Source organism: Astatotilapia calliptera, chromosome 3 (genome assembly GCF_900246225.1).
Source record: "Astatotilapia calliptera chromosome 3, fAstCal1.2, whole genome shotgun sequence".
In the NCBI taxonomy this organism is placed as follows: domain Eukaryota; kingdom Metazoa; phylum Chordata; class Actinopteri; order Cichliformes; family Cichlidae; genus Astatotilapia; species Astatotilapia calliptera.
In genome coordinates this window covers 39,995,764-40,016,462 of record NC_039304.1, presented here as the reverse complement: position 1 = coordinate 40,016,462, position 20,699 = coordinate 39,995,764, and the positions used below count along the sequence as shown (strand labels likewise).

General features: G+C 40.4%; 1 protein-coding gene across 1 annotated transcript; it reads left to right on the top strand.

Moving 5' to 3' along the window:
• Window positions 1–2,332: 2,332 nt before the first annotated feature.
• On the top strand, window positions 2,333–19,761 carry LOC113019526 (Fc receptor-like protein 5; the record flags this gene model as incomplete). The annotated part of the gene is made up of 5 exons (XM_026163281.1): window positions 2,333–2,518; window positions 14,891–14,972; window positions 15,052–15,297; window positions 15,384–15,551; window positions 19,559–19,761. Coding segments are annotated over 5 exons (837 nt in total), but the record flags the coding sequence as incomplete, so codon positions are not given.
• Between the last annotated feature and the right edge of the window lie 938 nt (window positions 19,762–20,699).

Below are 20,699 nucleotides of genomic sequence, written 5' to 3'. Positions count from 1 at the left end.
CTGTTGGGTTTGAAATGGCATTTAGCTGATGGCACATTTCAGAGTAACATCCACATTTCACGAACATCAGTTATTTTTCCTTATAATGTTCTATATTACCTCACACTAAATGATATACATCTTTAACCTTTTAGTGTTAATGCAGGCCTGCAAACTGAACCTTTTGAATATACTGGTACTTTTTGTGCCCCAGTTTCACACAGATGAGCCACTCTGTGGTATCTGTTACTCTCACATTTGTACTCATATCAGTCTGAAACCACAGCCCATTGCTAATATAGCAGTGCTTTACTAGTAAAGCTTCACTGCTTTACTTGGAACTCACAACAGCTCATTTCTGTCCCCACATAAGGCCGAGAAACACACAACATGTATAAAGAAACAAACACTGAAATCAACATGCTATTAAAGAGGAACTGTTCAGATCACAGTACAAACTTACTGACCATTTTATTAGGTACAAATGTCACTGTTTTTTATGCAAATATGTAATGAGCCAATCACATGGCAACAGCATTAGAGTTACAGATATTCTCATTTGATTTAGGTGATTTAAGTAAAGGGGAATGTGGCATTGTTGTTGATGCCAGATGGAAACTTCTGATTTTCTAGGATTTCCCAAAAAAACATCTGTTGATGACAGAGGTCAGAGTCCAGTCTGCTTTAAGCTGATAGTAAGGCAACACAAATAGCCACTGATTACAACGAAGGTATGCAGAAGAGCATGGTATGCACAGCACATAGGATGTAACAACAGCAAGAGCGTAGAGCTAATAACAGGAAGCTGAGGCCACAGTTCACACAGGCTCACCAACATCAGAGAACAGAAGATTGTAAAAACATAGTCTGGTCTAATGCTTCAGCATTTCGATCAGAACTGGTGTAAAACAGCATGAAAGCAGCCTGCACAAGCGATTTATGAGCCATTTGTTGGCAGAGAAAGTTTCCAGAGTGGAGGCTCAATGAGCTGCTAAAATCGTATGTCTGGGAAAAACTGTACTTTCAAAACTGCATCAGTTGGTCCTCCCCAGATCTCAGTTCATGCGGTGCTTCAAATTCAAAAAGAGTGGATGTTTTTCAAAAAGCAACATTAGAGAGCCTGCTCTTTTACTATCTTCTGTTAAACAATATTTTTGATTTTCTGTCCTGATTTTTTTAATCTACTTTTTACAAACATCTTACATATACGCAAGAAAAGTATGTGGGGAAGGGGGCGGAGTTTACTGTGTCTCTATGACAAAAAGAGAAAATGAGTCTCATGAGTCAAGAGGACAATGGATGACGCGTCTCTACTATTTCTGCTCTGTAAGTGAAGAATTTCTTCCTTTTAAATGTTGAATTTTTACTGTCCGTTCTGTTAATAAACAATAATGGAGGAGAAGAAAAAAGGCTGAATGGACTGAGCAGCAGGTTAAAGGGGAAATTTTACCCTGTGAATCAGTGAACTTGACAGAGTTTAGTTAGTTATTATATCAGCTTAACTTTAAAGTGGACACGCGACTTCATGCTTACTGTTACCGGTCATGTTTCCAAATGTTTCTTATGCATCGAGTACAGTGAATTCAAAAACATACAATAATCACTAAAGGAACAGCGTTACAGATTTGGTGTTAGAGATGTGGGAGCAGAAATGTGCACAGTGCTAATAAACTGATGGATTTCTGATTTCCAATATTTAATTTTATTGAGTTCTTGTGAACTTAGCAATAACTAACACAAAGGCACAGAAACACAGTCTTAACACTGGAACCAGAGAAGAACAGACAGGAGGACACAGCGGACTAGGGAGACAGAGAGAGAACCCAGTCTAGACACCGGAGACGCACAAACATAAAGAAAAAGGAGACTTGAGATGAAATGAGGAACGTAACAGTAACAAACCTTAAGACTAGAACTATAAATATAAACATAGCAACAAGCTAAAAATAATGAATATGAATAGATCTTTTTCTTAAAGAGTTCAAAAACACAGTCTGTTATTCTTTTACATTGATGTATGCCTCCCACAAGGATTACTTACTCACATAATTATAAGTGGACAAGAGATCAGAGATAGACGAGATGGGACGAGCCAAATTAATTACAGTCTTTATTATTTTACATGCTAACCTAAGTTTTACTTATCTTTAGTTTTGACTTCAATGCCTTGCAGGATAACAAACCAAGGTCAGTGATTTTCTTTTAAATATGTCAAATATGTGTTAAATTCTTCTTCTTTAATGTTTAGGGTTTGCAGCCCGAACCACATGAGAAGTATTTTAATTCTAATTTAAAGAATGTTGTATCATCATTGCTTTGCACAACCATGACATTTTTATTTTTATTTTTAACCCTCACAGCTCGTCTGACTGTGAGTCCCAGCAGCTCTCAGTTCTTTGAAGGAGACTTTGTGTCTCTGAGCTGTGAGGAGGACGACAGCTCTGCTGGATGGACTCTGAGGAGAAACACAAGCAAACAGAGGACTCAGTGTGGAGATGGGTGGGGAAAACCAGCTGGTTCTTCCTGTAATATAAGTATGATGGTGCCTCATGACAGTGGAGTTTACTGGTGTGAGTTCAATCAGAGTACCATCAGTAACATGGTTAACCTGACAGTCACTGGTAAGCTGAGTGTGTGGAGTTAGTGTTGATGAAGCTGTGTGTAAATGGATGAAATGCTGTAGTTTGTCTCTGTGTTGAGGTGGATCAGTGATCCTGCAGAGTCCTGTCCTCCCTGTGATGGAGGGAGATGACGTCACTGTGCTCTGTGAAACAAAGACCACTCCCTCCAACCTCCCAGCTGCTTTCTATAAAGATGGCTCCCTCATCAGGAAGCAGCCTACAGGTCACATGACAATCCAGCATGTTTCCAGGTCTGATGAAGGCCTCTACAAGTGTGACATCAGCGGTCATGGAGAGTCTCCATCCAGCTGGATCACTGTCACAGGTGACACACTCACCTGTCTGTGCTTCTGCAGGTTTCAACATTCACAACGTGACGACAACTTAATGACTGTGTTTGCTTTGTTTTAGACAAACACACCACCACACCTCCACCTACATCCACACCTCCACCTGCCTCTTCTGCTGGTTCCTCTCCACTTCTCCCCGTGTTGCTGACAGCTGGAACAGTCTGTGTTGTGTTAGTAGTGATGTTACTGGTTGTTTTGGTGGAACGACATGTTGAAAGCAAACTAAAAGGTGAGACTTTCACTCTTTTTGTTGCATGAACGTCTCACGTTAGTATGTTTTTCAATTTTAAACAATATTCAAAGGAAAGATGAAGCTTAGATAAAAACAGCTCTGTGGGAGTTTCTCACAAACAAACCAAAGTTTCCATTTGCATCAAGTATTTCTCAAGCAGAAATTTGTCCTTTATTAACAATGTTGAACATCCTGAATGTAGTCTGTCCATCCATTCTCTTCTGCGTGTCCAATTTAAGGAAGCAGGGTGTCTGCAGGTTATCACAGGTAGGTGGGGTACACCACGGACAGACAACCAGTCACACCTATGTGGCAAGTTAGAATAATCAGTTAACCTTATCTTATTAACTGCATGTTTTTGGAGGAGTACTCGGAGTGAATCCACACAAAAACAGAGAGACCATTCAAAAGGATTGAACTCAGGACCTTCTTGGTGTAAGACAACAGTGCTAACCACCATGGCAAGTGCTGCCCACGAAGTACTCTTTAGATTACAAAATTTCAGGTATTAAATAAATAATTAGAACAACGTTCGTGGGTTTTAATGTGCTGATATCAAATGTTCTGATTGTTTTCTGGCTCAAGAGGAGGCCCAAAACAGAAATGAGACAAAATAAAGGTCTGTATGAGGAAGTAACAGACTGCAAAGCATTCTGGTTGTTCTTCTAAGTGGCAATAACCATCACAGACCTGCTTTCATGGTTACAGACCACAAGGTTTAAAACTTTCCACTGCAAAGAAGACTATCTTTACTCTTCACCTCACACTAACGTGCAGTTTAAACAGTTCACTGTGCTGAGTGAGTTCTTCCTCCCACAGTCTAAAGACATGATAGGTGTTAACTAATGATTTCAAATTGGATAGATTGTTAAGTTGTGTTTCCTAGTCCTGTGACAGACTGGAAACCTGTCTGGTGTGCAACCTGCCTTTCACGCTATCCCAGAGAGGATAAGCTCCAGTTCTCCTGCTTTTTTAAACCATTTTTAAAAGCTTAGTCAAAGACCTACAGTATATATAGATCACTAAGTAGTTGTTCTGTGTTTGCAGTATCTGTTAGCAGTGAGTGCTGTTCTTTGTGCTCCAAACAGTGTATTTCACCCTGTGTATAACAAAGACTAACAGCTCTGTGGTCGTCCACTTTCCTTTTATTGATGAAAACTCGTCAGCTCCTCAGGGATGTTAATACACACACACACACACACACACACACACACACACACACACACACACACACACACACACACAGACAGTATTAAGACTGTATTAAATTATTTAAAAGTTCTGGACAAAAACTGCATCTGCTCTTTTTATTACTCAAAAATACTTCATTACGAGTTCACTTGAGGAGATGTAATAATTTCTTGAGTTTCTGACATCCTGTTGCATTTTTCTGTGGTTACGGGGGGTTTCATGAAAGCAGGTCTGTAGTCATCAGTTCAAATACAGCCTTGTGATTCAGGTCCATCTTCATGTTTCGTAGCAGTAATCTTGTGAAAGTATATGCTCAGTATACAATCAGTCCTAAAAACTCCCTGAAAAGCCTTCAGTTAATCCAAAATGCTGCAGCAAGAGTCCTGACAGGGACTAGAAAGAGAGCATATTTCTCCATCTTTCAGGCCCCTCTTTTGTGGAACCAGCTTCCAGTTTGGATTCGGGAGACAGACAGTATCTCTACTTTTAATATCAGGCTTAAAACTTTCCGTTTTGCTAAAGCATATAGTTAGGGCTGGACCAGGTGACCCTAAATCCTGCCTTAGTTTTGCTGCAATAGGTGTAGGCTGCTGGGGGATTACCATGACGCAATCAGTATTACTTCTTCAGTCACCTTTCTCACTCACTATGTGTTCATACACCTCTCTGGATCTAATTATTATTAACCTCTGGCTCTCTTCCATGTGTCTTTTGTCCTGTCTTCATCCACACATCCCTAACCAGTCACAGCAGATGGTTGCTCCCACCTGAGCCTGGTTCTAGCTGATTTCTTCCTGTTAAAAAGGGAGTTTTTCATTCCCACTGTTGCCTAGTGTTTGCTTGTACAGGGGTCATTTTATAGAGTTTTACAATAGAAAGAACCTTTAGGCAACAGCTGTTATGATTGATATGAAAATAAAACTAAATTATAATGACAAAAATAACCCTTCACACTGCATGCTTGAATCTAGGAAACAATGGTTTAAAAGAACCCCACATGCCAGGTTTAGCTGTTTCTCTCCCTCCTATTTTTCCATGCCACTGGCTTTTTACTGCTTTTTCATTTTTCTGTCTTCTGATGTGTGGCTGTGTTTACTGTTCAAAGCCTGACCTTGTCATGGTGTGCTGTGTGGCAGGCAAATGCAGGACTCACTGAACGCAGAGGGATGAACTGAAAGCGACAGCTTTATTGCATCATCAGAAATAACTTCACAAACAAACCAAAACCTTAAAAATGGCAAATAGAAAGTAAACTTTATAATGAAAACAAGAAACGTGGTGGCATGAATGAGAGAAACTAACCAGACTTAGAGCAAAACTAACCTTCAGCAATTCAGAGGGAAAACCACTCAGCGTAATGCAGGTACGACACAACAGTGACAGATCCATGTTTTTTCACTTCCTGTTTCCTGTGTAAGCTCGTCTAATGTGTCGTTAGCCACATTATTTTCAGCTGTGTGCTCACCGGTCTCTCATTATCATCCTCATCAGTCTTCTGTTTCCACTCCTTCACCGTCGTGTCATTGATGTTGTCACTGTTGTCGTTTCCGCCTGTGTTCAGTTGTTCAGCTGTTCAGCCAGCCATTCAGTCTTCCAGTCAGTTAGTCAGTCCTGTCGTTCCTGCTCTGTTCTTTCACTCGCTCCAATAAATCCTCATCATTCTGCACCATCATTCCTGCGTTTGGGTCATCTCTTCCTCGCCCGCACACAACAACCTGACAGCTGGACCTGATCAGTTTTCTATCATGTCCCATTTGAGTCCTGCACAAAAAGGTGGAGCATAATTAATCTGAATGATTTTTATATCATCGTTAATGTAACAGCAGCAGTATCTATAGGACTGTACTCCCTGCACTGATGCACTGATGCTCGCTTTATGTGTTTTCTTGTGCAGAGAGTGATGCAGCTGCAGTCGACTCAGCAGTGAGAACAGAAGATGTCACTCATGGAGAAATCGACATCAAAGAGAAGCAAGAAGAGGCAAAAATGTACAACTGCTGTCCTTTGTCTCCATCATGGTTCAAGATGAATTTTTAAAAAAAATAAGGGTGTGTGAGCAGACTTCTATATTTTACTGAGATTTTTTATGTATACTGTCAGTGATTCCTGAGATTAGGGACAAAACAGGTTTTCATTTTCTAAAATATATTTTTTGATATTTCAAAAACATATTTACATATAATTGTTACACAAAGTCTCACCATGTCTTGGTACAATCTCCCAGGTGCAACATTTTTTAATAATTTATGTTTTTGCCGGAGAAGTGCAAGGTTTTTGTCAACACCGTCAGACACAAAGAAATGCAAAAATATATATTTTAAATTAAGTTGTTTCAGCTCTTTTGACTATTAGCAGCTTCTCTATTCTATTGTTTATGCACATATGTTTTCAAAGTAATTATACCACATTTAAAAGTAAGATTGTTTTGGCTTTTTATTATTAGAGTTACAGTCATACATATTTTCAGAAGCTTGTATTTAATCTGTATAAGAAACAGTCATATTAAGCAGCATGCAAATTACACATTTATTGAGAAAATTACATATTTTTATTGGAAGATCATGAGGGAGGAAAATATATGGTTCTCCAAAAGAGAAAAATAAACAAAAACTCCATATTATGGAGTTGACAAGGTGCTGACGGTGGTGACACTCTAGTAGAAAACAAGATATTATTTCTTTCAAAATGAAAATTAAACCTTAGCAACCTTTGTAATATCACAAGACACATCATAACAATTCTGTTTTTGCACATGTAAAGTTCTACATCTTAACAGTTCACCAGAAAGTAGCTGCCTACTACTCCTTGATTCCTAAAGTACTCTGTGGTTGTGTGTTTAGACCCTGCTGTACTCTCTCTCCTTTTGACTCTCTGTGCTTGTTTCCAAAACCTTCTCTTCTGACTTTTTTCTCTTCCTTTCAGATCACTGATGTTCTTTATTTTTCCCTCTTTCACTCTATTTCTCCATCTTTCCTTTATGAGAAACTCTTTCTTCAACTCAGGCTGGCTGTTAATTTTTTCTCTCCTTCTTTTTTGATCATTCCTGTTCCCTCTCTTTCGTTCCTCTACTGACAGGTTTCCCTTTGCTATTCTAGCCTGAAATGTACCATTTTTTTTAATTACTATATTTTTTCTGAACCTTATGCTTTTCCACAGATTAAGGATGAATATTCACAACACAATTATGCATTAAGCAATAGAAATGCTATCCGGTCTTTAAGTCTGATGTCATTAGCCGTTTCCAGGTCCAACCTGGGCTGCAGATCCCAAAGTCAAAGGAACTCTGCAGCATCACTGAGAGTTACAACCTGTTTAAATTCAGATGTAATAGAACAAGATAAAAAGCATTAAAACATTTTAACAGCACAACAGGCTTAATCCAAATCCAACGAACAGTGGCTAACCTGGATTTGTAGCTGCCCACTGCATCACTGAGTGAATGGGTTAAATGCAGAGGACTAAGCATTTTCCTACAGGATTAATAATGTATACATAAACAATGAGATTCAAGATAAGGCAAATTTGATAATATTTGACACATCTGTGAAGCAGAAATATCAGTAAAATACACAGGAAGTAATATGTCTGAAATATTAATAAAAAATAACTTAATATAAATGGTGAATAGCACACTTTTGTGAGATTTGTCAACACCATTAGAAAAAGGGTGAACACCTTCAGACAAAAATCCTGATGGTGTTGACATCTGATGGTGTTGACAAAATACCCGACTTTCTCTCATAACACATGTTTTTCTGACAGAAGCCATCTTGTTTTTCATCAGTTGCTTATGGCCTCTACAATCTACCTAAATTAAGCTCTTATTACAAAAAAAATAATTAAATCTTGGTTTACATCGACTTTGGTGTTGACGCACTATGGTTGTGACACAGAGTTTTATCAGAAAGGTGTGCAATAAATGAAATAAAAACAAAAAAATTATCACAGCAGTGACCTCATGGCATGTGTATCAAACAGGAAGTGGTAAAGGGGTCCTCAGAGTGTTAGCTGCCCACAATAATTCCTGATTTTTTTGTACTTTTGAAAAAATCTGACGGTGTTGACAAAAACTCTGGACACGATTTTAATCACTTAAAAAATATTTAAAAATAAATTTTCAATTGCATATTTTGATATTATATAAGGTATTGACTTAAATACTTAGTGACGAGAGCCATGATGTTTACTTTTACATTACTTTTAATTTTTTTTCTGTATTTTAATATTATCACACCTGCTTCTGGACAATGGACTTTTAAGGTACTGGTAATGTATTGTACCATTTAAAATAAATATATATTTATAAAAAATGCAAAATCATAGTTTTGTTGTATAAACATTGCCTTGGTTTGTCTTTTAGGCAGTTGGGTTAACACTTGTATGCATATTTTTAACCACAAAATTGGGTTTTATCTGCCGGACATGTTTTGTCCCTTATATCAAGAATCACTGCTGTGGCTAAACTGTGTTTAAAAAAGAGAAAAAAGAAAAACATCTGCAGATGTTATGTGATCTGAAACTTTTTATATATTATCCATCTTACCATCCGTTTTTATTCCAGTTGTGCAATTCAGGGTTGGGGAATAAAAATGCAATAATGTGAGTTTGCTTGCTAGAGCGTGTCAGGAGCATTTTGGATCGCTTGGAGGTGAAAGAGATGATTTATTTAAGCCGGTAAACAGGAGAGTAATTTGTGCATGATGACTAATATTCATGCACAATCTTCTCTAGTTTGGATGAGGGGACTACACACACACAGATCAGCTATGTCCCTCTGATGATCAAGATTAAACTGCAGCCTGGTGCTGCCATCTACTGACACTTAATGGCAACAACAAGCTCTCCAACACTGAAAGATCATCTGAAAGCATCTGGTACTTTCAGATCACATAGTACAAACTAACTTTATATATTTATTTTTATAAATGAAATACTTATATCTCCACTTTTAAAGTGTAGTTTACACAATTATTATCATTAACTTCAAATTTCATTTTCTGCATACTTTTAATTGTGATGCTTTCATTAACAATGTAATGATGTTATGACCTCATCTGTGCCCTCCACAGAAAGTGGAGATGGTGAGATTTAAATAAATGCACATTTATGAAGAATCAACATGCAACGTGTGATAAAAGAGTAACTGTTCTAATCACAGTACAAACCTACTGGCCATTTTATTATGTACACATGTCCCACTGTTTGTTAATGCAAATATGTGAGGAGCCAATCACATCACAGCAGCTCAGTGCATTTAAACATGTAACAGTGTAACAATGTCTCAATCTATATTCCACACACACACACACACACACGCACACACACACACACACACACACACACACACACACGTTACAGTTATTTTGTGTGTCAGACTCTAACAGAATGAATATTTTATTTAATATTTCACTGCTAATGACTGGCCAATCACATTAGTTGGTCATATATAAGTAGTAGCTGCATGTGAGTCTGTGTCTTTTGCTCAGTCTCTGTTATGTTTCCTCTTTTACTTTGAAAGTCCATGTCTCATGTTAATGTGTCTGGTTTTGCTTCCTTTGTCTCGTTAGGCCTGATTTGCCCCAGCTGTGTTTCCCTCCTGTTACTCATTCCCCGATTGCTCCTCTGTGTATTTAAGCCCTGTGTTTCTCTGTGTCGTTTCGTGATCTACTGTTTATTTTGATGTGTGTTTTGTCAGTCTGCCGGTGTTAGTTTATTTTGATTTTTCCCAGTTATGTTATGTTTGAGTTCAGCATTAAAGCTGTTTTGGTTTAAGTTTGTCTCTGGAGTCTGCACCTTGGGTCCTATTCCTGTCTGCACACAGCCGTCACTTAACATGAACAGGCAGAAACATACTGATGGACTTCACAAATGAGGGTTGGCCATCAAAACATCCTCTGGAGGAAGGGGCTGCTCTGATTGTAACCTGAGTGACAGTTTGGTGTGTAAATGGGAAATGGACCAGTTCTTATTGTACTCTGAGTACTCGAATTTGCCTCTTTCAACCAAGCATATTTTCTCTAGGTTCTTTCTCTATGTAAGAGATTCCTATCTAACATTCGTACTCTGATGGAGCAGACGGGGATCAAACCACCAACCTTCAGATTAGTAGGTGACGGGCTCTACCACCTGAGCTCCAGCCACCTGTATGTCTTTGATATCATACAGGTTCAAAATCAGGAAATCAAAAACAATCCACCTCTGAAAGACGAAAAATACACATTCATTTATTTCCTGGTTTATTCTGGTTCCAGGATTTGAATCCACCTGCTGTTTTATCCCTTTCTGTGTGGAGTCTGCATGTTCTCTTCGTGTCTGTGGGGGTTCTCACTGGGTTGTTTCTCAGGGTTTTTTCAAACAGTCCAAAGAGCTGCATGGAGTTTGATTAATTGGTGATACTAAACTGGCCCTGGAGGGTGAAGATTGTTGGGTTTCTTTTTTAAATAAAAAAATAAATACTGCTGTCACGTGGCCAAACAATCACTACCAATAAGTGACAACAGAGCAACTTTGAATTGACTTTATTCTATTGTCAGTATTATTACACAGGTTCATCGTTTTTTAATCTTTTATTCAGTATTAGGACCTTAATTTCAGTCAATGATGATTCAGATGAAAAGTCAATCTATTACCTCAGCTCAGCTATTTTACACTTCACTGATTAAAATAGATGCAATTTCCTGAAACACTTTAACTGTGGACAAGAAAACAAACTGTTTTAAAATAGGAAGGAAGGCAGAGAGCAGGGTGCATATACTACTATGACTTTGTATCAGAGCAGTGCTGTCAATGACTTGGTTGAATGGGTGATCCAGAAATGAAGATCTGATGGGTGATTAAAGGATTCAAATATTGTTACACTTATATGTTAAAAACATGCACTCATGCTGTAACATGTGTCTGTGTGATATATATAGAAGCTGGTCCAACTGGAAACAGTTATTGAGAAATGATATAAATGAGTGTGTGTGCTTGTCCAGCCAGTGAGGACCTGTGGTTCTGTTTTGCCCCATGCTCGCAGACATTACAGTTGTCTTTATGTTGTTGTTGCAAGGCTGTATTTTGCTGAATGTCCGTCCCATGGTCCATCATCATCATCATCCCCTAGAAGTGTCATATCAGTATCTGCAGAGATGAGTAGGAGGTATAAAAGCTGTTGGTAATCTCACTATCCCACCCAAAACAACTCCTCCTTGCCCTTTCTCTCTCCCAGCTATCAGTTAAGATGCTTTTTGTCTGGATGGAAGTCTCTGTAACCTGTAAATGAATGACCACAAGGGCGTCGTCTGGGTATCTGCGCCATCCTGGACTCCACTCACTTGCTGCACATCTCTGCTGATTTCAGCCTGGATCGTTGTACTTACTTCAAAAAGTGCAGCCCAGGCTCTTTCTGATGTATCTTTCCTGTGTTGCCTGGTTCACTTCCTAATCGTTGTTCTCCATCTACTTTGTATAGACCTTCCTGGACCTCCGCCTGTCTGCCCTGGACATTTTCTCCAAATCCCTGGAACCTACTCGCCACATTCACTGTATGAACATATCTCACCCGGTGCTGTAAATAAACCCTTTTCTCCTTGCACAGCTCCGCGTCCTGCATTTGAGTCCTGCCCAGCAATCCTGTGTTTGCAATCAGATCACATAGTGAAAAAAACAGCTTTTCATATTTAAATTTAAATTACTAAATTACTCATATCAAACAATAAAATGTCCATCAATCCATTTTCTTCCACTTTATCCAGGGCCGGGTCGCGAGGGCAGCAGCCCAAGCAGAGAAGCCCAGGCGTCCCTCTCCCTAGCCACCTCCTCCAGCTTATCTGGGGGAACACCAAGGCGTTCCCAGGCCAACCAAGAGATATAGCCTCTCCAGTGTCCTGGGTCTGCCCTGGGGCCTCCTCCCGGTGGGACGTGCCTGGAAAACCTTACCCAGGAAGCACCTCAACTCAACTGGCTTCTTTCGATGTGGAAGAGTGGCGACTCTACTCTGAGTCCCCCCGAGCCACTCCTGGCTGCTGCCCGGCTCACATTGCACCTGACCCCTACGGTGCCTCCTGCGGGTGGTGGGCCTTCAGGAAGATGGGCCCATGTCCCTTTTTCCGACTGTGCCTGGCTGGGCCCCATGGACTAAGACCCGGCCACCAGATGCCTGCCCTCGGGCACCCTCCCCGGGCCTGGCTCCAGGGCGGGTAACCCTATCCTGGGCAGGGTGAACTGTTCCCTCGATGGTCTTTTCATAAGGGTCTTCTGAATCGCTCTTTGTCTGGTCCCTCACCCAAGACCAATTTGCCATGGGAGACCCTACCAGGGAGCAAAGCCCCCAGAAAACATAGCTCCTGGGATCCCTGGGACACACAAACCCCTCCACCACGTTAAGGTAGTGATTCGTGGAGGGGACAATAAAATGTGTTTGTCAATATAATTATCGCTAATCATTGGGGTTTTTTAATGTAGTATTAGAGTATTGCAGTAATGAGGCCCCATGCATATTGGAGCCTGTGTCACGATGAGTGATGTTTTCTGGTGTAATGGGGTAAACTGTCCTGCTGGGGGAGTGCTGCTATCCGGGATGAGTATGTTGGGTCTGAAACAACATTCAGCCAGTGTTACATCTCAGAGTGACATCCACATCAATCCAAAGGAATGCTGTAATGTAACAATGTACAGTTTATTTTTTATTATCATTGTTTTATACAGTTGTTACATCTATAACAATTCATGTAATGTTGCATGTATCCACTTGTTTATTGAACAAAAATGATATTTGGTCAGATATTGTTGTTGATGCCAAACGGGCTGGTCTGAGTATTTCAAAAACTTCTGATTTACTGGGATTTTCCCACAAAACCATCTGTACGGTTTACAGAGAATGGTCTGAAAAGGAGAGAAGGAGCTCTCTGCCATCTTGATGGCAGAGGTCAGAGGTCAGACTGCTTTAAGTTGATAAGTTGATAGCAACACAAATAGCTACTCATTACAACTAAGGTATGCAGAAGAGCACGGTATGCACACTTCACAGGACGTAACAACGGCTAAGAACAGGAAACTGAGGTCACAATTCACACAGACTCACTAACATCAGAGAGCAAAAGATTGTAAAAACATAGTCTGGTCGAATGTTTCAGCATTTAGATGGTGGGGTCAAAACTGGTGTAAAACAACATGAAAGCAGCCTGCACACATGATTTATGGGCACAGACCAGTTTCTAAAAAGGAGGCTCGTATATTTTCAGCATCTAAAGATATATATGTGGGAAAAACTGTCACTTAGTCTCCACAGTTCTCAGTTTGTGCAGTGCTTCAAATTCAAAACGAGTCGATGTTTTTCAAAGAGCAAAAACATTCTAAACATTGTTACTATTTTCTGTTAAACAACATTTTTGAATTTCTTTTTTAATCTACTTGTTACACACATCATTCATATAGGCAAAAAAAAAACATGTGGGGGAAGGGGGCGGAGTTTACTGTGTCTCTATGACAAGAAGAGAAAACAGGTCACATCAGTCAAGAGGACAATGGATGACGCATCTCTACTATGTCTGCTCTGTGAGTGGATAAATTCTCTCTTTTGAATGTTGAACTTTTACTCTCTGTTCTGTAGATAAACAATGATGGAGGAGAAGATAAAAACCTGCTGTTAAAAGCAACATGTTAAAGGGGACATTTTACCGTTTTAACCAGTGAACTTGACAGAGTTTAGTTAGTTATTATATGAACTTACCTTTAAAGAGGACACATGACTTCATGCTCAGAGTTACAATGTTTCTGATTTCTAATTATAATCAGACTAACTATTGATAAAAAATGTTTTGACTGTGGAGTATTCAGAGAGGACGTGTAAACTATGAAGACGTCTTTTTTTCTACAGCAGTTCAAACACACATTCTTTAATCCTTTTACATTTACGTGACTGCACAATAATGTGAGTGGACCTATCTATATAGATCTATAAATAAAGCTGAAATAAACTTTTCCTTTCACTTTCAAAACAGAGTTATTATTATCTCTGGCTTTTTTCTAAACTTGCTGCATCCAGTTCCACCTTTTAATGATTGTTATACTTTTCGGGGGCTGAAAATGAGCTAAATAAACCACAGCCCTTTATTATTTTCCAGACCAACCTAAGTGTCATTTATCTTTAGTTCTGACTTCAATGCTTTGCTGGACAACAAACCAAGGTCAGTGATTTTCTTTTAAATATTTAAAATATTTGTTTGTTGGCTTCTTATTCTGGCATGTTTAGTGTGGCAGCCCTAACCACAGAAAAAATAGTTTAATTCTCATTTTAAAATATTTTTCGAAGTTCTACTTTGCAAAACAATGAAATGTTTAATTGTAACATCACAGCTCGTCTGACTGTGAGTCCCAGCAGCTCTCAGTTCTTTAAAGGAGACTTTGTGTCTCTGAGCTGTGAGGAGGACGACAGCTCTGCTGGATGGACTCTGAGGAGAAACACAAGCACAGACACCAGAGCTGAGTGTGAGGAGTGGGGAGTAGCAGATGGTTCTTCATGTAATATCAGTTACATCGACCCGCTGGACAGTGGAGTTTACTGGTGTGAGTCCAGAGAGGGTCCCATCAGTAACATGGTTAACCTGACAGTCACTGGTAAGCTGAGTGTGTGGAGTTAGTGTTGATGAAGCTCTGTGTAAATGGATGAAATGCTGTAGTTTGTCTCTGTGTTGAGGTGGATCAGTGATCCTGCAGAGTCCTGTCCTCCCTGTGATGGAGGGAGATGACGTCACTCTGCTCTGTAAAACAAAGACCACTCCCTCCAACCTCACAGCCATTTTCTTCAAAGATGGCGTCTTCACTGGGAAAGACTCTACAGGTCACATGACCATCCAGCATGTTTCCAGGTCTGATGAAGGCCTCTACAAGTGTGACATCAGCGGTCATGGAGAGTCTCCATCCAGCTGGATCACTGTCACAGGTGACACACTCACCTGTCTGTGTTTCTGCAGCTTTCAAAATTCACAATGTGACGACAACTTAATGACTGTGTTTGCTTTGTTTTAGACAAACACACCACCACACCTCCACCTACATCCACACCTCCACCTGCCTCTTCTGCTGGTTCCTCTCCACTTCTCCCCGTGTTGCTGACAGCTGGAACAGTCTGTGTTGTGTTAGTAGTGATGTTACTGGTTGTTTTGGTGGAACGACATGTTGACAGGAAACTAAAAGGTGAGACTTTCACTCTTTTTGTTGCATGAACGTCTCACATTAGTATGTTTTTCAATTTTAAACAATATTCAAAGGAAAGATGAAGCTTGGATAAAAGCAGCTCTGTGGAGTTTTCCTTATTATTTAATATCCATCCATTCACTTGTCCAGTTAGAGTAGCAGGGGGTCTGGAGAGTATCCCAGGTAGGTGGGCTACATCCTCGACATCATCAGTTAACCTAACTCTATTAAGTGCATGGTTTTGGAGGAGCACTCACACAAAAACAGAGGGAACATGTAAACTCCAGACAGATAGTAGATTCAAATACAGGGTCTTCTTGCTCCAAGACAACAGTGCTAACCACCATGTCAAATGCTGCCCAAAAGGTACTTTTTATATTTAAACTAATAATAATAATACAAAAGTAATCTTAGCTATCAAACATATATTTTATGTCTTCTATCATATTCAATATAGGCATTCAGAAGAAATTAGAACAAAGGTCTTGGGCTTGAATGTGCCAATATCAAATGTTCTGATTGTTTTCTGGCTCAAGAGGAGGCCCAAAACAGCAATGAGACAAAATAAAGGTCTGTATGAGGAAGTAACAGACTGCAAAGCATTCTGGTTGTTCTTCTAAGTGGCAATAACCATCACAGACCTGCTTTCATGGTTACAGACCACAAGGTTTAAAACTTTCCACTGCAAAGAAGACTATCTTTACTCTTCACCTCACACTAACGTGCAGTTTAAACAGTTCACTGTGCTGAGTGAGTTCTTCCTCCCGCAGTCTAAAGACATGATAGGTGTTAACTAATGATTTCAAATTGGATAGATTGTTAAGTTGTGTTTCCTAGTCCTGTGACAGACTGGAAACCTGTCTGGTGTGCAAACTGCCTTTCACACTATCCCAGTGGAGATAAGCTCCAGTTCTCCCGCTACAGTTGTTAAGAAAATGTATGGATAATTTTAGTGATACATATTTTTAAAAGCTTATTTAAAGCCTACAATCATGCCATAGATCACAGTAGCTGTTCTGTGTTTGTAGAAGTCTGTAGCGGTGAGTCCTGTTCCTTGTGTGCAAACAGTATTTTCAGAACTAATAGCTCTGTGCTCATCCAGTTTCCTGTTTCAGATGAAAACTCATAAGCTGCTTAACTTTTACTGCAGGCCACACATACACACGCAAACAATTAAGGCAAACATTAAATTATTAATCAGTTCTGCACAATTTTATTAGTCACAAATCCTTCAATTGTGGACTTCACTTAAGGAAATGTAATGATTTTTTGAGTTTCTCTGACATCCTGCCGCATTTTTCTATGGTTACGGGGGTTTCATGAAAGCAGGTCTGTGGTCAGTCAATTCAAATACAGCCTTGTGTTTCGGCCCCATCTTCATGTTTCACAGCAGTACTCTTGTGAAAGTATATACTCAGTATACAATCTCTACTTTAGTTCTGGTATCTCTAAAATTATATCCTGTCTCAGAGTGACGCTGAAAAACTAGTTCATGCATTTATTACTTCCAGGCTGGACGACTGTAATTCATTATTATCAGGATGTCCTAAAAACCCACTGAAAAGCCTTCAGTTAATCTAAAATGCTGCAGCAAGAGTCCTGACAGGGGCTAGAAAGAGAGAGCAGATTTCTCCTGTTTTGGGCTTCCCTTCATTGGCTTCCTGTTAAATCCAGAATTGAATTTAAAATCCTGCTCCTCACATACAAGGTCTTAAATAATCAGGCCCCATCTTATCTTAATGACCTTGTAGTACCATATCACCCTATTAGGGCACTTCAGTCTCACACTGCAGTGTGCAGTAAATACTAAGTATTTGCTGTTATTTAAGTCCATCCATCCATTCGCTTCCGCTTCTCCTTTTCAGGATCGCGGGGGGCGCTGGAGCCTATCCCAGCTGTCATAGGGCGAAAGGCGGGGTACACCCTGGACAGGTCGCCAGTCTGTCGCAGGGCTAACACACAGGGACAGACAACCATTCACACTCACTCCTAGTGGCAATTTGGATTAATCAATCAACCTATCCCCACAAGCTGCATGTCTTTGGACGGTGGGAGGAAGCCAGAGTATCCGGAGAGAACCCACACTATCACAGGGAGAACATGCAAACTCCACACAGAAAGACCCCGGCCTGATGGTGGAATTGAACTCAGGACCTTCTTGCTGTGCGGCAACAGTGCTAACCACCGTGCCACCGTACTGTGTTATTTAAGTATTTATTTAAAACACGAATGGACGTGAGACTAACCTTGAATATTAACAAAAGGTGAGCTGTTTAATATGGCTGATAAAAAGGTACAAAAACAAAAAGGCACATGCACACTGGGGAGAAAGTACATAGAAATAAACTGGCAAAATTGAATGCTGAACACAAACAACAAAGAACAAAACCTTGAATGTTGAAAATCCTGGCAACAGGAAAACATGAAAAGGAACAACAGACGACCTGACAAAAACTGAATGAGAAAACACAAACTAAATGCACACAGGAGGATAATGAGGGGATGGGGAACAGGTGGGAACAGAGCTGGGACAAATCAGACCTAACGAAACCGGGTGAAGCAAAACTAGACACACTGCACATAGGATAAGGACTTTCACAATAAAACAGGAAGCAGAATGGAAAGCAGACATGACAACAGGAACTGGATAACATAAGACATGCAGCATGAAACACATAAAGGGTGAGGGAAACTTAAACACAGGGGTAGAAAACAAAAGGGGAATCTAATGAACAAATTAACTTAGCTAGCCTAAAGAACTTAAAAATAAACATCAACATCCAAATAAACTAAAACTTAAAACGCTGGGTCAACAGACCCAGTAAGTGACAATGAGAGCTCGTCGTCACAGGGGGCTGTGGTGACAAGGCTACAGGATCTGCCGGCAGCGGCTACGCCTGCTGTGCCAGAGCAAACTGAGCCCAGATGCCCAGGGTCTGAGGGCCCCCCACCCCCCGGAAAGGGCCCGACTGAGCCACGGGCACCAGGCCCCGCCAAGCAGCCACCAGAAGTAAGGAGGTACATACCTGAACGCCAAGCCCCAGACACTGAGAACTACTGATGCACCGATGGCTGAGGGGCATCAGCCACCGGCAGGGAGTGTGGTGGGGGAGAAATAACCTCCCAAACCTGGGGAGGTATTCCCAGAGAGATGGAGTCTAAGACCCATTCGGATCGGGGCAAACAGTAGCAGCACCACCAAGCCCCACAGAGCCCGAGGCGGCCCCCCCAACCCCACCACAGAGGAAACTGCACCCACCCCGTTATCCAATCATCTCCCAGACTACATGAGACACCAGACACCCAGGTTGAGTTCATTCTCCACCTCTACTATAGCTTTCCCCCACCAGCTGGAGCTCCTGCAAGGATGTGACAACTTCCCCGCCAGTTAAAGAGGACCCCATTTCTGGCCCCGCGTGCACACACCCACAACCCCGACAACACACCAACCAGTAACCAAGCCCCCACAGACCCAAGCCAGAGCCCCAGCGTGGAGGCAGAGCACCCCCAGAACCACATAAGGTGTCATTAACATTTGGGCCATGTATATCAACAATACATAGCTTTTTGTTAAGTATCGATAATTTAATGATTAGGAATCTACCCTCTGGATCTATACCAGGTTTAGTTGTTTCTCTCCCTTCTATTCTTTCATGCCACTGATTTTTTACTTCGTTTTCTCTATCCTGATGTTTGGCTGTGTTTACTATTCATAGTCTGACCTTTTAAGAAAATACTTACTTAAATAATAACCATAATAACAAGATTTTATGATTTTAAATGCACATAAAGTTAAGAAACATAAACAAGACATTTATTAGTTGTAATGATTTTTACCTGCAGCAGTATGACATCAGTTTTGCATCTATTGCCATTTGAGTCCTGCACAAAAAGGTGGAGCATGATTAATCTGAATGATTTTTATGTCATCGTTAATGTAACAGCAGCAGTATCTGTAGGACTGTACTGCCTGCACTGATGCTCGCTTTATGTGTTTTCTTGTGCAGAGAGTGATGCAGCTGCAGTCGACTCAGCAGTGAGAACAAAAGATGTCACTCATGGACAAATCGACATCAAAGAGAAGCAAGAAGAGGCAAAAATGTACAGCTGCTCTTCTTTGTCTCCATCATGGTTCAAGATGACTTTTAATAGGGGTGTGTGAGCAGACTTCTATATTTTATTGAGATTGTACGGTGGCCCTGAGAGGCCAAACGGACCATAAGATTGTGATTTTTTTTATATCTTGTGGTTAAACTGTCTTAAAAAAGAAAAAAGAAAAACAACTGTATCTGCAGATCTTATGTGATCTGAAACGTTTCATATATTATCCATCTTACCATCCATTTTTATTCCATTTGTGCAATTCAGGGTCATGTGGGTGGCCCGAGGCCTAAAACAGAGAGACAGAAAACCATTCGCACTCGCATTTACACGCTCCTTTTACAATCATCATTTAACCCACTAACTGTATGTCTTTGGATTGGGGGAGGAAGCCAGACTACCTGAAGGGAGCTCAAAAATATGGCAGTGGGCTCTGGCTATACACAATACACAAAACCCCACCTCACCAAATAACAGTTAAATGTTTATAGGCACTTATATTTCACAGCAGTTTCTCTAACTTTTTAAGGAGCCAGCTAAAAGGAGCTGGAGTGGGCCTTCCCCTTATCCTAGTCTTTAGTCTTGGAATAAATGCAATAATGTGAGCTCACTTGCTGTAACGTGTTAGGAGTCTGTCTGCAGCATTTTGGGTTGCTTGGAGGTGTGAAAGCCAGTAACCAGGTCAGTAATCTTTGAACGATGACACAAATGCACTCACAAGTTTCTCTAGTTTGGATGAGGAGACTACAGTTCTCGGTTAAGAAATATTCCTTAAATGAAGAAAACTGTTTAATCGGTTTATGCTATCATACACAGGAGTCATGTACATGCACAACTGTCCTTCTGTTTCACTGTGAAATAAAATGATTATCATGATCAAATGAAACTCTTCTTTCTACACACTTAAAGGTTTTTCTTTGTTTATCACACACGGGACACATGCTTGGCCCACCTTTATGCACAGTATAATGGATTTACTTATACTGGTAAAAGTGTTTCCAAGAAAACTGATGACAGATTCCTCAGAACCACATCTGTGTATGCTAA